We start from the raw sequence: 14,971 nt of genomic DNA, 5'->3' as shown, positions 1-14,971 counted from the left end.
GGGGTTTTTTTTTTCTTTTTTTTTGATTTCTAAATGATAGTGACACAACTGGAGCTGCATGTGCAAAACTAACTACAGTCTACACAGAACATCACCTGAGATACACACACTCACACAGCTAAACACGTGCTCAGTGCAGACACACACCCCTCACTGAGATAACACACTGAGAGGAAAAACACCAATACAAAAAAACACACACTTTTCATCTTTACAGTTTGATCAATTTCAGTGACTTCATACGAAGTGAAAGAAAAGAGTGACATTCTTTCACGTGATTTATTTACATTTTTAGAACATTGCAATTCGTTAAGGTAAATGAAAATTAGCAGTTTGCCAGTAATGAGCAAAAAAGGTAGAATCCTGAAATTCAGATCCTCTCTCTCCACATCAGCCACAGGTGTCGGACGCCCAGCTGAAGTGCACTCCGCAGTGTGTGTAAGGCTCTGCTCTCTCTCCACATCAGCCACAGGTGTCGGACGCCCAGATCACTATTGACCGGTGGTCATGTGTGTGATGCGTGTGATTTGAACGTGGGCTCACTATTCACACACACACACACACATGACCAGCATCGGCCAATCGTGCGCCTGTGTGTGACGTTACGTACACCAGAAGTGCTGCGCTGTTACACTAGTGAACTCACTCGAGGCCCACAGAGAAGGAAATTAATAGTGTAATAAAGTTGTTTTTTTGTTAGTTTTTTGCGCAAAAAAGTATTCTCGTCACCTGATAAGCTTAAGGTTGAGCCACTGTAGTCACTCAGACTATTTTAAGTTTTTAACGATGTCTTTAATAACTTTCTGGGCGGACAAGTTTCAATAACATAGAAGCCGAGTGATCCAGCTCTCAGATTTAATCAGAAATATCTTAATGTGTGTCCCGAAGATGAATGAAAGTCTTACGGGGTTGAACAACTTGAGGGAGAGTCATTACTGACAGAGTTTTCATTTTTGGGTCAACTATCCCTACAATACAATATACAAACAGATTATTAATCAGATATGAACCAGGCCAACAGGGAATGTTCTCTCAAAGTCATGAACAATCATTATCTGGTCTTTAATAAAAAACATAAGCACAAAACAACATAGTGTCGGCCTGGATCCGGCCCACATTCGGTACGCGTGGAATCCACACGTGATCTGGGCCAACATGTTGGTCATGGTGATGCTGTGGTGCGTTCAGCTGATGTGCTCGTTTATCTGTTCATGTTTACTGTTGACTGACTGCAGTTTGGCTCGGATTTATCTAACATATTTTATCTGTCTCACAATCACTTTTCTTTTCGGATATTTATTTATATCCGATTATTATTTCATTGTAATATGTTTATTAGTAATTATTTTTTTACATTTCACACAATTTATGCTTTGAACCCACTTTGAAACCCGAAAACCTGTCAGAGGCGGAACGAAGATTCTTTGCCGTGTTTCCGCCCGGACTATATTACACGCGCTACACTCTGAGGTGTTGGACGGAAACGGCGATGTGTGAGTCGGTTAATGTTGCTAATGTCGATTAAATCATCACTGGACTGTCACGCTTCTCCTCGGACCCTGCGGGGATTGACCCCTGAACCCTGAACCCATGGCACGATGCGTGAGCGGCTCTGCTGAAGAGATAGCGTGTGTGTGTGGAGCAGGTAACGTTACGATCCTGACGGACACTTTGATAATCTCTGATAATCTCTCTAACTAGCGTTAGCCTTTAGCAGCCGGACCACTATCATAATCATCATAATCAGCGATGAAACACATGAGAAAGAAACGCGTTTTGTATTTAACACACGGATGAGTGAGTTTGTATGGACACGTGATCTGATGTTGATGAGCAGATCAACAGGTGAGCTGATTATGGCTCTTTAATTAATGCTTACAGTATTGTACTTTTCTACAGGGGGCTTGATTTAACGGACCCCGAGCCCTTTCATATCTACTACTAATAATAATTAATGTAATCATGTTTAAATATGGAACATTTCTACCTAAATATAGTATTACTATCCAGAAAGACACGGTATAACCAATACTGATAAAATGATGAAGATTTACTGTATTATTTAGTTTATTATAATAACAAACATGGGATTTTGGCAGGATTTTGTTAGTGTCCTTGTGTTTTTGAAGGGCATATGTTTTTCACATGTCATTTCCACAGTCATTAATATCGTTTTTTCGTAAAACACAATTTCACAGAGCCATGTAATAATTTTGTTTAAATGTCTGTGGTGTTTTTAATATTCTTTAAGACAAGTTCATGTCAAGAGCTGTGTGATAATATAAGTTAATGAATGTCTGCTGGTGTGTAATGATTAGAGTGTGTGTGTGTGTCTCGACAGCTCGTCTCCTCTCTCTGAAGCGCTGCTAGATTGATCCGCCATGAAGCAGGCCAGCCACGAGACCTGTGTTCTCTCGGGGTCCAACGGCCTGAACGGGTCGGGGTGTCCTGGAGCGGGTCGGGCCCGGGGCTTGAGGGGTGTGCAGGGCAAGTGCGCGGCGTACGTGTTAGCGCTGCGTCCCTGGAGCTTCAGCGCCTCGCTAACACCCGTGGCCCTCGGCAGCGCGCTGGCCTACAAGCTGGAGGGGTCCGTGGACCTGCTGGTTCTGCTGGTGTGTGCTGTGACCGTTCTGCTGGTTCACGGCGCCGGGAACCTGGTCAACACCTACTACGACTTCTCCAAGGGCATCGATCATAAGAAGAGCGACGACCGGACCTTGGTGGACCAGATCCTGAAGCCGCAGGACGTGGTGCTGTTCGGGGCGGTGCTGTACTCTGCCGGCTGTCTGTGTGCAACACTGCTCTTCTGCCTGTCCTCGCTCAGACTCGAGCATCTGGCGCTCGTCTACTTCGGGGGACTGTCCAGCTCTTTCTTATACACTGGAGGTAAATATGATGGGTTATGACTGGGTCTTAAAAAATGGCCATGAAGGGGAAAATTAGCTATATAGACCAAAAATGACTGGAGGTGAATATGATGGGTTATGACTGGGTCTTAAAATGTCCTTGAAGGGCAAAATTAGCTATATAGACCAAAAATTACTGGAGGTGAATATGATGGGTTATGACTGGGTCTTAAAAATGGCAATGAAGGGCAAAATTAGCTATATAGACCAAAAATGACTGGAGGTGAATATGATGGGTTATGACTTGGTCTTAAAAAATGGCCATGAAGAGCAAAATTAGCTATATAGACCAAAAAGTATTGGAGGTGAATATGGTGGGTTATGACTGGGTCTTGGAAAATGGCCATGAAGGGCAAAATTAGCTATATAGACCAACAATGACTGGAGGTGAATATGATGGGTTATGACTGGGTCTTAAAAATGGCCATGAAGGGCAAAATTAGCTATATAGACCAAAAATTACTGGAGGTGAATATGATGGGTTATGACTGGGTCTTAAAAATGGCAATGAAGGGCAAAATTAGCTATATAGACCCAAAAAGTATTGGAGGTGAATATGATGGGTTATGGCTGAAGCTTAAAAAATGGCCATGAAGGGCAAAATTAGCTATATAGACCAAAAATGACTGGAGGTGAATATGATGGGTTATGACTAGGTCTTAAAAAATGGCCATGAAGGGCAAAATTAGCTGTATAGACCAAAAATTACTGGAGGTGAATATAATGGGTTATGACTGGGTCTTAAAAAATGGCCATGAAGGGCAAAATTAGCTATATAGACCCAAAAAGTATTGGAGGTGAATATGATGGGTTATGGCTGAAGCTTAAAAAATGGCCATGAAGGGCAAAATTAGCTATATAGACCAAAAATGACTGGAGGTGAATATGATGGGTTATGACTAGGTCTTAAAAAATGGCCATGAAGGGCAAAATTAGCTGTATAGACCAAAAATTACTGGAGGTGAATATAATGGGTTATGACTGGGTCTTAAAAAATGGCCATGAAGGGCAAAATTAGCTATATAGACCAAAAAGTATTGGAGGTGAATATGATGGGTTATGGCTGGGTCTTAAAAAATGGCCATGAAGGGCAAAATTAGCTATATAGACCAAAAATTACTGGAGGTGAATATGATGACTTATGACTGGGTATTAAAAAATGGCCATGAAGGGCAAAATTAGCTGTATAGACCAAAAATGACTGGAGGTGAATATGATGACTTATGACTGGGTCTTAAAAAATGGCAATGAAGGGCAAAATTAGCTATATAGACCAAAAATGACTGGAGGTGAATATGATGGGTTATGGCTGGGTCTTAAAAAATGGCAATGAAGGGCAAAATTAGCTATATAGACCAAAAATTACTGGAGGTGATTATGATGGGTTATGACTGGGTCTTAAAAAAAATGGCCATGAAGAGCAAAATTAGCTATATAGACCAAAAATGACTGAAGGTGAATATGATGGGTTATGGCTGGGTCTTAAAAAATGTCCATGAAGGGCAAAATTAGCTATATAGACCAAAAATTACTGGAGGTGAATATGATGACTTATGACTGGGTCTTAAAAAATGGCAATGAAGGGCAAAATTAGCTATATAGACCAAAAATGACTGGAACTGAATTAGTGTTCTCACGTGTTGTGTGTCCTCTAGGCATCGGCCTGAAGTACGTGGCTCTGGGAGACGTGGTGATCCTCATCACCTTCGGGCCTCTGGCGGTGATGTTTGCTCACGCGGTGCAGGTGGGTTACCTGTCAGTGCTACCGCTAGTGTACGCCGTGCCGCTAGCGCTCAACACCGAAGCCATCCTGCACAGCAACAACACCCGAGACATGGACTCGGACAAGCAGGCGGGAATCGTCACGCTAGCCATCCTGGTGGGACCAACGCTCTCCTACATCATCTACAACCTGCTTCTGTTCGTGCCCTACCTGCTGTTCTGCATCCTAGCCACGCGCTACAGCATTAGCATGGCTCTCCCGCTGCTGACGCTGCCCATGGCCTTCCCGCTGGAGAGGCAGTTCCGCCGCCGCTGTTACGCCAAGATCCCGCAGAAAACCGCCAAGCTCAACCTGCTCATGGGACTCTTCTACGTGTTCGGGATCATTCTGGCGCCGCAGGGCAGCTTGCCGTTATTGTGAACCGACTAGAACTCTAGTCCTGTTTGTTTTAAACAACTCTAGGTACTTTTGTATTCATAGCGATGCTAATCCAGAGTTCAAAGACTTTAATTTATTGTTGTTTATTTATGTTTTCAGAGTTGGCAAGTGCTTTCAGTGCATAGACTGTCCAGGACACCAGTATTGTGAGAGAGACCAGCCTGTAAGATAATATATATATATATTAGCGATTAATCGCATCCAAAATATCCAAAATAAAAGTTTGGGTTTACATAATATGTGTGTGTACTGTGTATAATTATTTTGTATATATAAATACACACACATGCAAATATATTACATATATTTAAGAAAAATGTGTTATTTATATATCAAATATTTATATTACATATAATATATACACGCATATGTGTGTATTTATAAATACAAAATAATTACACACAGTACACGCACATCTATAATGAGATCAAACTTTTATTTGGGATGTGATTAATCGCTGCCCTGCACTAATATAAATATATATATATGGTTTACTAGTACATTAAATGTTTCAGATATATTCTCATGTTTTCATGTTTTTGTAAACATGACTATAAATCATTTTTTTTAATGATGTTTTTGATTTTATAAAACCTGTTGAGTCTCAAGTACCCGCTCTTCAATAGTGGTCAATTGGTGTTTTAACAAGGGAACCGTAATGCTACGGTCCCCCTGTAGTGTAAATCCAGCCTTTAATGCTATTTATGTGTGTGTGTGGTGTTTTTAATATGTTTTTGACACACACCATGTGTTCATAAGTTGATAAGTGCTGAGTATTTCCTCCTTAACACTGCAGTGAACCAAAGACAGTCTCAAAAACACACTTTCAAATCGCTGGTGTTTCTGACGTCACAAACGACCTTGTAACCAATCAGATCAACGTGTGATCGTCAACCAGTGGAGTGAGTGGAGGCGGGGCTAATTTGCATATTCATAGTACCGCGCATACTAAATGAGGCAAGGGTGTCGAGTTACAAGATATTTTAAGACAAATATGTAATTTTGGTGATCAAAGATGAGTTTTAGAGATACAATCATTGACTACAGGGGGACTTTAAATAGTTTTTTAGTTTTAGTGCCAATGACTTTTGATTGTTTTTTTGCCAAATGAACCAAACTCCTGAATCCACAAGAAAGGTGTAGTTGAGTATAAAATGCTTCTCAGCTGGATCTTAGACATATTTTAATGTCAAATTTTTTTTTCTCCCCCAAATAAAGGATATAAACCAAGTGTGTTTGCCTCATGTTGCTGCTGTTTCTCCAGGACACAAGTTTCCAATCCCTTCACTTGGTTTCCAAATAGCAGCATGTATTTGTGGACAATATACAAGTTGATGATGTTTAGTAATTCTGAGAGGATATAAGCTCATAATTGTGTTTCCTTACTTGGATACTGTATTTAATACGTATATTGCTTGGTTTTCTCTTATCTTGTCCATTTAAACGAAGACATGCCCGTGTTTTCACATGTACATCTCCAACTGTTCGTTCAAAAATGTCCTGTTTTTAAAATGTTTTTTTGTAATGTAAATGTTAAAGATACATTATTATTGAATGTTAGCTAAAGTTCCGAGAACGTCTGTTTGGTGATTACTTAAAATGTCTCTTATAAGTGTAAGAATGAAATGCACACTTGTCTATAATATATGAAGTGATCATCGGTGTAGCGTTTGGGAACGACAACAAGATGGCTCACACGGACCATATAGTGGGGGCGCAATCTCGGCTTTCGCGCATGCGCACTGTCCTGTTTCAAATCAGGATTTCACTATCAAGTATATTGATTTACTAATCAAGTATACGAAGGTTCCCCGTAGTTCTACACAACCTGCATCTTAAAGACAATCATTCAAAACTAGGAACATTAATGACGCACTATAGCCAAACAAATTACGAATCCGACTACGGCGAAGGATTAGCGCATGAATATTAATCGAGCGTTGCCTGGTAACCTTCTTGGAGCGTCACATCATTAATATTCATGAGCATATCTCTCGCCATAGTACGGTTGGTAAATTTGCATACGGCACGGGAAGCAGGGGCGTGGGCGTGTCCACGATTAACCCGCACTGCTAGTTTGACTAGCGCGATGTGTTTTTCATTTCGATGATTTATCTATGTTTTTTGTTTTTGTTTTCCTGTGGAATTATTTGCGGACACACAACCACGCGAGGGGACGCGGAAGCATCGGCCTGATGGATGTTGTCCAGTGGCGTTACTGACGCGCGCGGCCATCGCATCGCATCGCAGTAATAACCGCTCGTAAGCCTGTATTAGCGCATTAATCGCTGGGCCGGTGGAGCATTAATGTTGTCGACAGGTAAGATGAAACAACGACACGATATGATGTGTTTTTGTGCGACGGCCGATTCATATAACGGTGTCGCGGCCATGCAGATTAAAAAACGGTTTACTTCTTTTTTATTATGATTTAATTGGCCTGTTTTGCTTGTAAAGATAATTCTGTAAGATATGTTGATTATATCTGCCATTATCAGTCAACAAACAATCAATGCTATCAGTAAATGACTAACGTTAGTTTTTACAAGAGCAATCACGCGCTCTTACTAATAAACACATTTTATACATTTATTTACACACTTATACATTTATTGTCATATTTGGTGTTTACTGTAATTTATTGTGCTTTGTTTATTTGAGCAGCGCACATTGATGGTTCCCTTATGGGAAAGTGCCACTATATAAAATGCTGGGTTGTTTCATCCCATGTTTGGGTCAAAAATGGACTTTTAAACCCAACTGTTGGTTTATATGTTAAACTGATAAGGATTTGTCCATATTTGACCCAAACATGAGATGAACCAACTCGGCATTTTATATAGTGTGGTGCTATAATAGTATAGTGATGGTAAGACATGCTATTTTCATACATCCCACGTGTGTATCGAGAATATATATATCAGTGTTACCTCACACAACACCATACATGTGGCTTTATGTGTTTTGGCACTAGCCTGTCTGAAACTGTGAGGCATTTGTGTTTCCTTCTTTGTTTTGGGCTGTTTTGTTTGAAACAATAATCCCTATGATAATGCTATGGTACAGTAATGGCGTCAGAAATGATTAAATGGCACTGTGATGTTTCAGAGATGCATAAAGTACTGAAATAGACACCTGAAAGTGGGCGAAGAACTACATAGTATTGCATAAGTTCATCATTGGCTTTGATGGCTTTAAGATCCTTTAACATCAATGCAATATTTCCATTAGATTATTAAATGAACTGATCATCTCTATGGCATCACTGTGACCTTTGAACCTTCATTTTTAAGAGTGCATGCCGAAAACATGTTTTCTGGAAAGCGTTCATTCGAAGGACAGCAGTTGTGTTTAGGGGGTCAGGAGGAAGGTTTTTATTGGTCAGCAAACAAAGAAGTTGACGAAGCAGAGACATATAATATGTGCCAATGTAAATGCAGATTCAGTCCTTTGCTTAGTGTTTTGTTTCATTGTAGTTTTAGACCTTTAATTTCTCTTCTGAATCCTTGGATTAATGTATGATGATGAATATATATTTCAAAAGCTTGTGTATTTCCCCACAGCAGTTAAGGTGTGGTTGGACTGGTATCTGTCATGCGGGCAGTGACAATTCATCATTGTTGTTGAATGAACATTGGGTTTATCATGTGCTCCCCCAACCTCATGCTTATCAATGATAGTGATATGAGAAGTGAACACTGAATATTATTAAGATCATTTCAGTATCTTTTTTAAATAATTTTGTATGGGATACATTTTGATTATGTACTCATGTATTTGGTTTTCTAGTGTACTTGCAGAGAGACTCCGCCCACACACTCTTCTGATTGGCTGTGAGTTTGATTGATTTGGTTACAAAAGCAGTTTGCTTGAACAGAGGCTCCGCCCACACACTCTTCTGATTGGCTGTGAGTTTGATTGATTTGGTTACAAAAGCAGTTTGCTTGAACAGAGGCTCCGCCCACACACTCTTCTGATTGGCTGTGAGTTTGATTGATTTGGTTGCGAATGCAGTGCGCTTGCAGAGAGACTCCGCCCATACACTCTTTTGATTGGCTGTGAGTTTGATTGATTTGGTTGCGAATGCAGTTTGCTTGAACAGAGGCTCCGCCCACACTCTCTTCTGATTGGCTGTGAGTTTGATTGATTTGGTTGTGAATGCAGTGTGCTTGCAGAGAGACTCCGCCCACACACTCTTCTGATTGGCTGTGAGTTTGATTGATTTGGTTGTGAATGCAGTGTGCTTGCACAGAGACTCCGCCCACACACTCTTCTGATTGGCTGTGAGTTTGATTGATTTGGTTGTGAATGCAGTGCGCTTGCACAGAGACTCCGCCCACACACTCTTCTGATTGGCTGTGAGTTTGATTGATTTGGTTGCGAAAGCAGTGCGCTTGCACAGAGACTCCACCCACACACTCTTCTGATTGGCTGTGAGTTTGATTGATTTGGTTGCGAAAGCAGTGCGCTTGCAGAGAGACTCCGCCCACACACTCTTCTGATTGGCTGTGAGTTTGATTGATTTGGTTGTGAATGCAGTGCGCTTGCACAGAGACTCCGCCCACACATTCTTCTGATTGGCTGTGAGTTTGATTGATTTGGTTGCGAAAGCAGTGCGCTTGCAGAGAGACTCCGCCCACACACTCTTCTGATTGGCTGTGAGTTTGATTGATTTGGTTGCGAAAGCAGTTTGCTTGAACAGAGGCTCCACCCACACTCTCTTCTGATTGGCTGTGAGTTTGATTGATTTGGTTGCGAATGCAGTGCGCTTGCAGAGAGACTCCGCCCAAACACTCTTCTGATTGGCTGAATCAACAAATAAAATAAAAAGCAGAATAACGGAGAACTGAAATAGTGAAGTCACTGTAGATGTCAGACAGATGTTCAGTAGATCAACTGTCTTTGAACTAATACGGTCTGACTGACGGATGTGCAACAAAGTTACTAAGGTTTTTGGAAACGGTTGTGACTAGCTAGCTAATACCTGTAGCTCAGCATTGTGGGAAACACATTTACAGGTGAAAATATAATATTAAATAGACTCACATGCAAAGTGAAAGTTATTTGTTATTATTTTGATGATTATGAAAACCTTTTCAATAATAAATTATCTAACTTTGAATTTGGGGTTTTCATAAGCTGTAAGCCATAATCATCACAATTATAACAAATAAAGGCTTGAAATATCTCACTTTGCATGTAATGAGTCTATATAATATATTAGTTTCACCTGAAATACTGAAATAAATGAACTTTTGCACGATATTCTCATTTTTCGAGCTTCTCCTGTAGTTTGTCTCACATATTGGAATGTTAAAATAACTTTAAAATGCATTGTTCACTTCTGAATCCGACTACACTGGTTGTGACGCATGTGTTGTGTGTTAATGATGTTGCGTTATCAGATGTTTGATGTTCTTCTGCTTTGCGGTTCGATCCCGGCATAGGGTGTGACTGTATGAGCTGTAACTCTGCATTCCTGCTTTTGTTATATCAACACACACACACACACACACATACACGCACACAGAAATAGAGCTGGTCCTGTAACCCCACGTCACCCAGGCCTGGAGGATGAGCTCATCACATATTTCCGTCATCATCGTTAATGAGGTGTCATTGGAAGGCTTAAACTCTTTAAAACCTTTGAGCGGCTCAATTCTTGTGATATATCAACTCCAATCTTCGTTACACATACGGCTTTGAGTTTCCACACTGGGAAAAAAAAAGTAAAATTGACTTAATTTTTTTTCTTCGGAAAGTTTTTGTATGCATATTTTTAAAGTAAATTTCACATCTGGAACGAAGTAAACTCTACATAACTAAGTTAAGTGAAAGTAACGAAGAAAATAAGTAATTTTACTTGGCTAGTTAAAGGTTGAGTAGTATCTATTTTGCTGAAGTTTCCTTTGCGGTACGTTTCACTCAAACAATATAACATCAAATTAAACCACTCTTTTAAAGTATATGCTTTACTTCGAAACATCTAAGTAAATAATACAATATTGTATGAGACACCATATCTACATATCAGAAGTTACGCGTCACGTGATGCAGTACACAATCATGGAAACATTTGATGGATTTTTTTTGTGTTTGAGTAGAAAATTATCTCCAAATGTCACTGAATGGCCAGTTACTAATCCTAACAACACAAGCACTGATGAAACAGCTGAAAACAGTGTAGATATCCAACAGATGTTCAGTAGATCACTGTAGATGTCCAACAGATGTTCAGTAGAGTTCACTGTAGATGTCCGACAGACGTTCAGTAGATCAGTGTAGATGTCCAACAGATGTTCAGTAGGTCACTGTAGATGTCCGACAGACGTTCGGTAGATCACTGTAGATGTCCGACAGATGTTCAGTAGAGTTCACTGTAGATGTCCGACAGATGTTCAGTAGATCACTGTAGATGTCCGACAGACGTTCAGTAGATCACTGTAGATGTCCAACAGATGTTCAGTAGAGTTCACTGTAGATGTCCGACAGACGTTCAGTAGATCACCGTAGATGTCCGACAGACGTTCAGTAGATCAGTGTAGATGTCCGACAGACGTTCAGTAGATCACTGTAGATGTCCGACAGACGTTCAGTAGATCACTGTAGATGTCCGACAGACGTTCAGTAGATCACTGTAGATGTCCGACAGATGTTCAGTAGATCAGTGTAGATGTCCGACAGGCGTTCAGTAGATCACTGTAGATGTCCGACAGACGTTCAGTAGATCACTGTAGATGTCCGACAGGCGTTCAGTAGATCACTGTAGATGTCCGACGTTCAGTAGATCACTGTAGATGTCCGACAGACGTTCAGTAGATCACTGTAGATGTCCGACAGACGTTCAGTAGATCACTGTAGATGTCCGACAGACGTTCAGTAGATCACTGTAGATGTCCGACAGACGTTCAGTAGTTCACTGTAGATGTCCGACAGACGTTCAGTAGTTCACTGTAGATGTCCGACAGACGTTCAGTAGATCACTGTAGATGTCCGACAGACGTTCAGTAGATCACTGTAGATGTCCGACAGGCGTTCAGTAGATCACTGTAGATGTCCGACGTTCAGTAGATCACTGTAGATGTCCGACAGACGTTCAGTAGATCACTGTAGATGTCCGACAGACGTTCAGTAGATCACTGTAGATGTCCGACAGACGTTCAGTAGATCACTGTAGATGTCCGACAGACGTTCAGTAGTTCACTGTAGATGTCCGACAGACGTTCAGTAGTTCACTGTAGATGTCCGACAGACGTTCAGTAGATCACTGTAGATGTCCGACAGACGTTCAGTAGTTCACTGTAGATGTCCGACAGACGTTCAGTAGTTCACTGTAGATGTCCGACAGACGTTCAGTAGATCACTGTAGATGTCCGACAGACGTTCAGTAGATCACTGTAGATGTCCGACAGACGTTCAGTAGTTCACTGTAGATGTCCGACAGACGTTCAGTAGATCAGTGTAGATGTCCGACAGATGTTCAGTAGGTCACTGTAGATGTCCGACAGACGTTCGGTAGATCACTGTAGATGTCCGACGTTCGGTAGATCACTGTAGATGTCCGACAGACGTTCAGTAGATCACTGTAGATGTCCGACGTTCAGTAGATCACTGTAGATGTCCGACAGACGTTCAGTAGATCACTGTAGATGTCCGACAGACGTTCAGTAGATCACTGTAGATGTCCGACAGACGTTCAGTAGATCACTGTAGATGTCCGACAGACGTTCAGTAGATCACTGTAGATGTCCGACAGACGTTCAGTAGTTCACTGTAGATGTCCGACAGACGTTCAGTAGTTCACTGTAGATGTCCGACAGACGTTCAGTAGATCACTGTAGATGTCCGACAGACGTTCAGTAGTTCACTGTAGATGTCCGACAGACGTTCAGTAGTTCACTGTAGATGTCCGACAGACGTTCAGTAGATCACTGTAGATGTCCGACAGACGTTCAGTAGATCACTGTAGATGTCCGACAGACGTTCAGTAGTTCACTGTAGATGTCCGACAGACGTTCAGTAGATCACTGTAGATGTCCGACAGACGTTCAGTAGATCACTGTAGATGTCCGACAGACGTTCAGTAGATCAGTGTAGATGTCCGACAGACGTTCAGTAGATCACTGTAGATGTCCGACAGACGTTCAGTAGATCACTGTAGATGTCCGACAGACGTTCGGTAGATCACTGTAGATGTCCGACAGACGTTCGGTAGATCACTGTAGATGTCCGACAGACGTTCGGTAGATCACTGTAGATGTCCGACAGAAGTTCGGTAGATCACTGTAGATGTCCGACAGACGTTCGGTAGATCACTGTAGATGTCCGACAGACGTTCGGTAGATCACTGTAGATGTCCGACAGACGTTCGGTAGCGGTAGATCACTGTAGATGTCCGACAGACGTTCGGTAGATCACTGTAGATGTCCGACAGACGTTCGGCAGATCACTGTAGATGTCCGACAGACGTTCAGTAGATCACTGTAGATGTCCGACAGACGTTCGGTAGATCACTGTAGATGTCCGACAGAAGTTCGGTAGATCACTGTAGATGTCCGACAGACGTTCGGTAGATCACTGTAGATGTCCGACAGACGTTCGGTAGATCACTGTAGATGTCCGACAGACGTTCGGTAGCGGTAGATCACTGTAGATGTCCGACAGACGTTCGGTAGATCACTGTAGATGTCCGACAGACGTTCGGCAGATCACTGTAGATGTCCGACAGACGTTCAGCAGATCACTGTAGATGTCCGACAGACGTTCATTAGATCACTGTAGATGTCCGACAGACGTTCAGCAGATATCACTGTAGATGTTATGGGCTTAGGAATGGGAACTACAGTGACTACAAATGTTCAAAAATAAAGAGACTATTTTCTGCATCTGTCATGCATCTGAAACCCAGCGTATGACTCTTAGTCAGCACTTCCTGCTGGAATATGCTCTTCTTTTTCCAGATTCATTCAAAATATCCCATATTTTGACATTATTTGCATACGACAATGCAGTTTACGTTTGTTATGTTTAAAGTAGGGCTGTGCAAAGATTAATTGCGATTTAATCACATCCAAAATAAAAGTTTGTGTTTATGTAATATATGTGTTTGTGCTGTGTATAATTATTTTGTATATATATACATATGCATGCATGTATACATTTAAGAATTATGTGCCTGTAAATACTGTATATAAATTCATAAATCTAAATATTTTATATATGAATAACACATTTTTTAAAATATATACATGCATGTGTGTGTAATTATATAGACCATTTCACAAGATGTAAACAACACTGGTCCAGAAGCACTTCCAGTTTCAGTTTGTAACTGTTTTCTTTATTTCACATGTAAAGAAAACATCTTAAAAATGTTTGTTTAACTTTTTGATTTAGTTTTAAATGTTCTGTTGGTTGTATTGGGAACAAGGCATGATGATCCATGTTCTCAATCTGTTTACGCCAAACTCTGACTCTACCAACAGAAATCGAGACTCATCAGACCAGGCAACATTTCTCCAGTCTTCAACTGTCCAGTTTTGGTGAGCTCTTGCAGATTGTCGCCTCTTTGTCCTATTTGTAGTGGAGATGAGTGGTACCCGGTGGGGTCTTCTGCTGTTCAAGGTTGTGTGTGTTGTGTCTTTGCTGCATACCTCGGTTGTAACGAGTGGTTATTTCAGTCAAAGTTGCTCTTCTATCAGCTTGAATCAGTCGGCCCATTCTCCTCTGACCTCTCGCATCAACAAGGCATTTTGGCCCACAGGACTGACCCATACTGGATGTTTTCCCCCTTTCACTCCATTCTTTGTAAACCCTAGAAATGGTTGTGTGTGAAAATCCCAGTAACTGAGCAGATTGTGAAATACTCAGATACCAACAACCATGCCACGCTCAAAACTGCTTA

At 41.3% G+C, this 14,971-nt stretch overlaps 2 protein-coding genes across 4 annotated transcripts in view; both read left to right on the top strand.

The window, feature by feature from the left end:
• Positions 1 to 1,403: 1,403 nt before the first annotated feature.
• On the top strand, positions 1,404 to 6,298 carry ubiad1 (UbiA prenyltransferase domain containing 1). Of its 2 annotated transcripts, none has more exons than XM_039675014.2 (3): positions 1,404 to 1,845; positions 2,342 to 2,886; positions 4,562 to 6,298. In XM_039675014.2, exons 2-3 carry the CDS (start codon positions 2,382 to 2,384, stop codon positions 5,047 to 5,049), a joined length of 993 nt encoding a protein of 330 aa, XP_039530948.2. In that variant the 5' UTR covers positions 1,404 to 1,845; positions 2,342 to 2,381; the 3' UTR covers positions 5,050 to 6,298. The 2 variants fall into 2 exon arrangements, with proteins under 2 accessions (XP_039530948.2, XP_039530947.2); XM_039675013.2 differs by having other exon boundaries at positions 1,407 to 1,645.
• A 794-nt stretch (positions 6,299 to 7,092) lies between these two features.
• mib2 (MIB E3 ubiquitin protein ligase 2) overlaps positions 7,093 to 14,971 on the top strand; it is a 56,924-nt gene continuing 49,045 nt past the window's right edge. For both annotated transcript variants that reach the window (XM_089119218.1, XM_039674773.2), the window contains exon 1: positions 7,093 to 7,387. In XM_089119218.1, coding sequence (XP_088975344.1) covers positions 7,375 to 7,387 — 13 coding nt within the window. In that variant the 5' untranslated portion in view covers positions 7,093 to 7,374. The remainder of the gene's footprint in view (positions 7,388 to 14,971) is intronic.

Source organism: Pimephales promelas, chromosome 14, assembly GCF_988280905.1.
Source record: "Pimephales promelas chromosome 14, fPimPro1.hap1.1, whole genome shotgun sequence".
NCBI classification, from domain to species: Eukaryota; Metazoa; Chordata; class Actinopteri; order Cypriniformes; family Leuciscidae; genus Pimephales; species Pimephales promelas.
Note: the sequence above shows the minus strand (reverse complement) of the source record. Positions and strands in the feature narration are given on the sequence as shown.

Excerpts from the sequence above, each read along its gene's own strand:
- ubiad1 (XM_039675014.2), top strand. The coding sequence starts at position 2,382 with ATGAAGCAGGCCAGCCACGAGACCTGTGTTCTCTCGGGGTCCAACGGC. Across the intron at positions 2,887-4,561 it reads CTCTTTCTTATACACTGGAG|GCATCGGCCTGAAGTACGTG; the intron begins GTAAATATGATG and ends TGTGTCCTCTAG.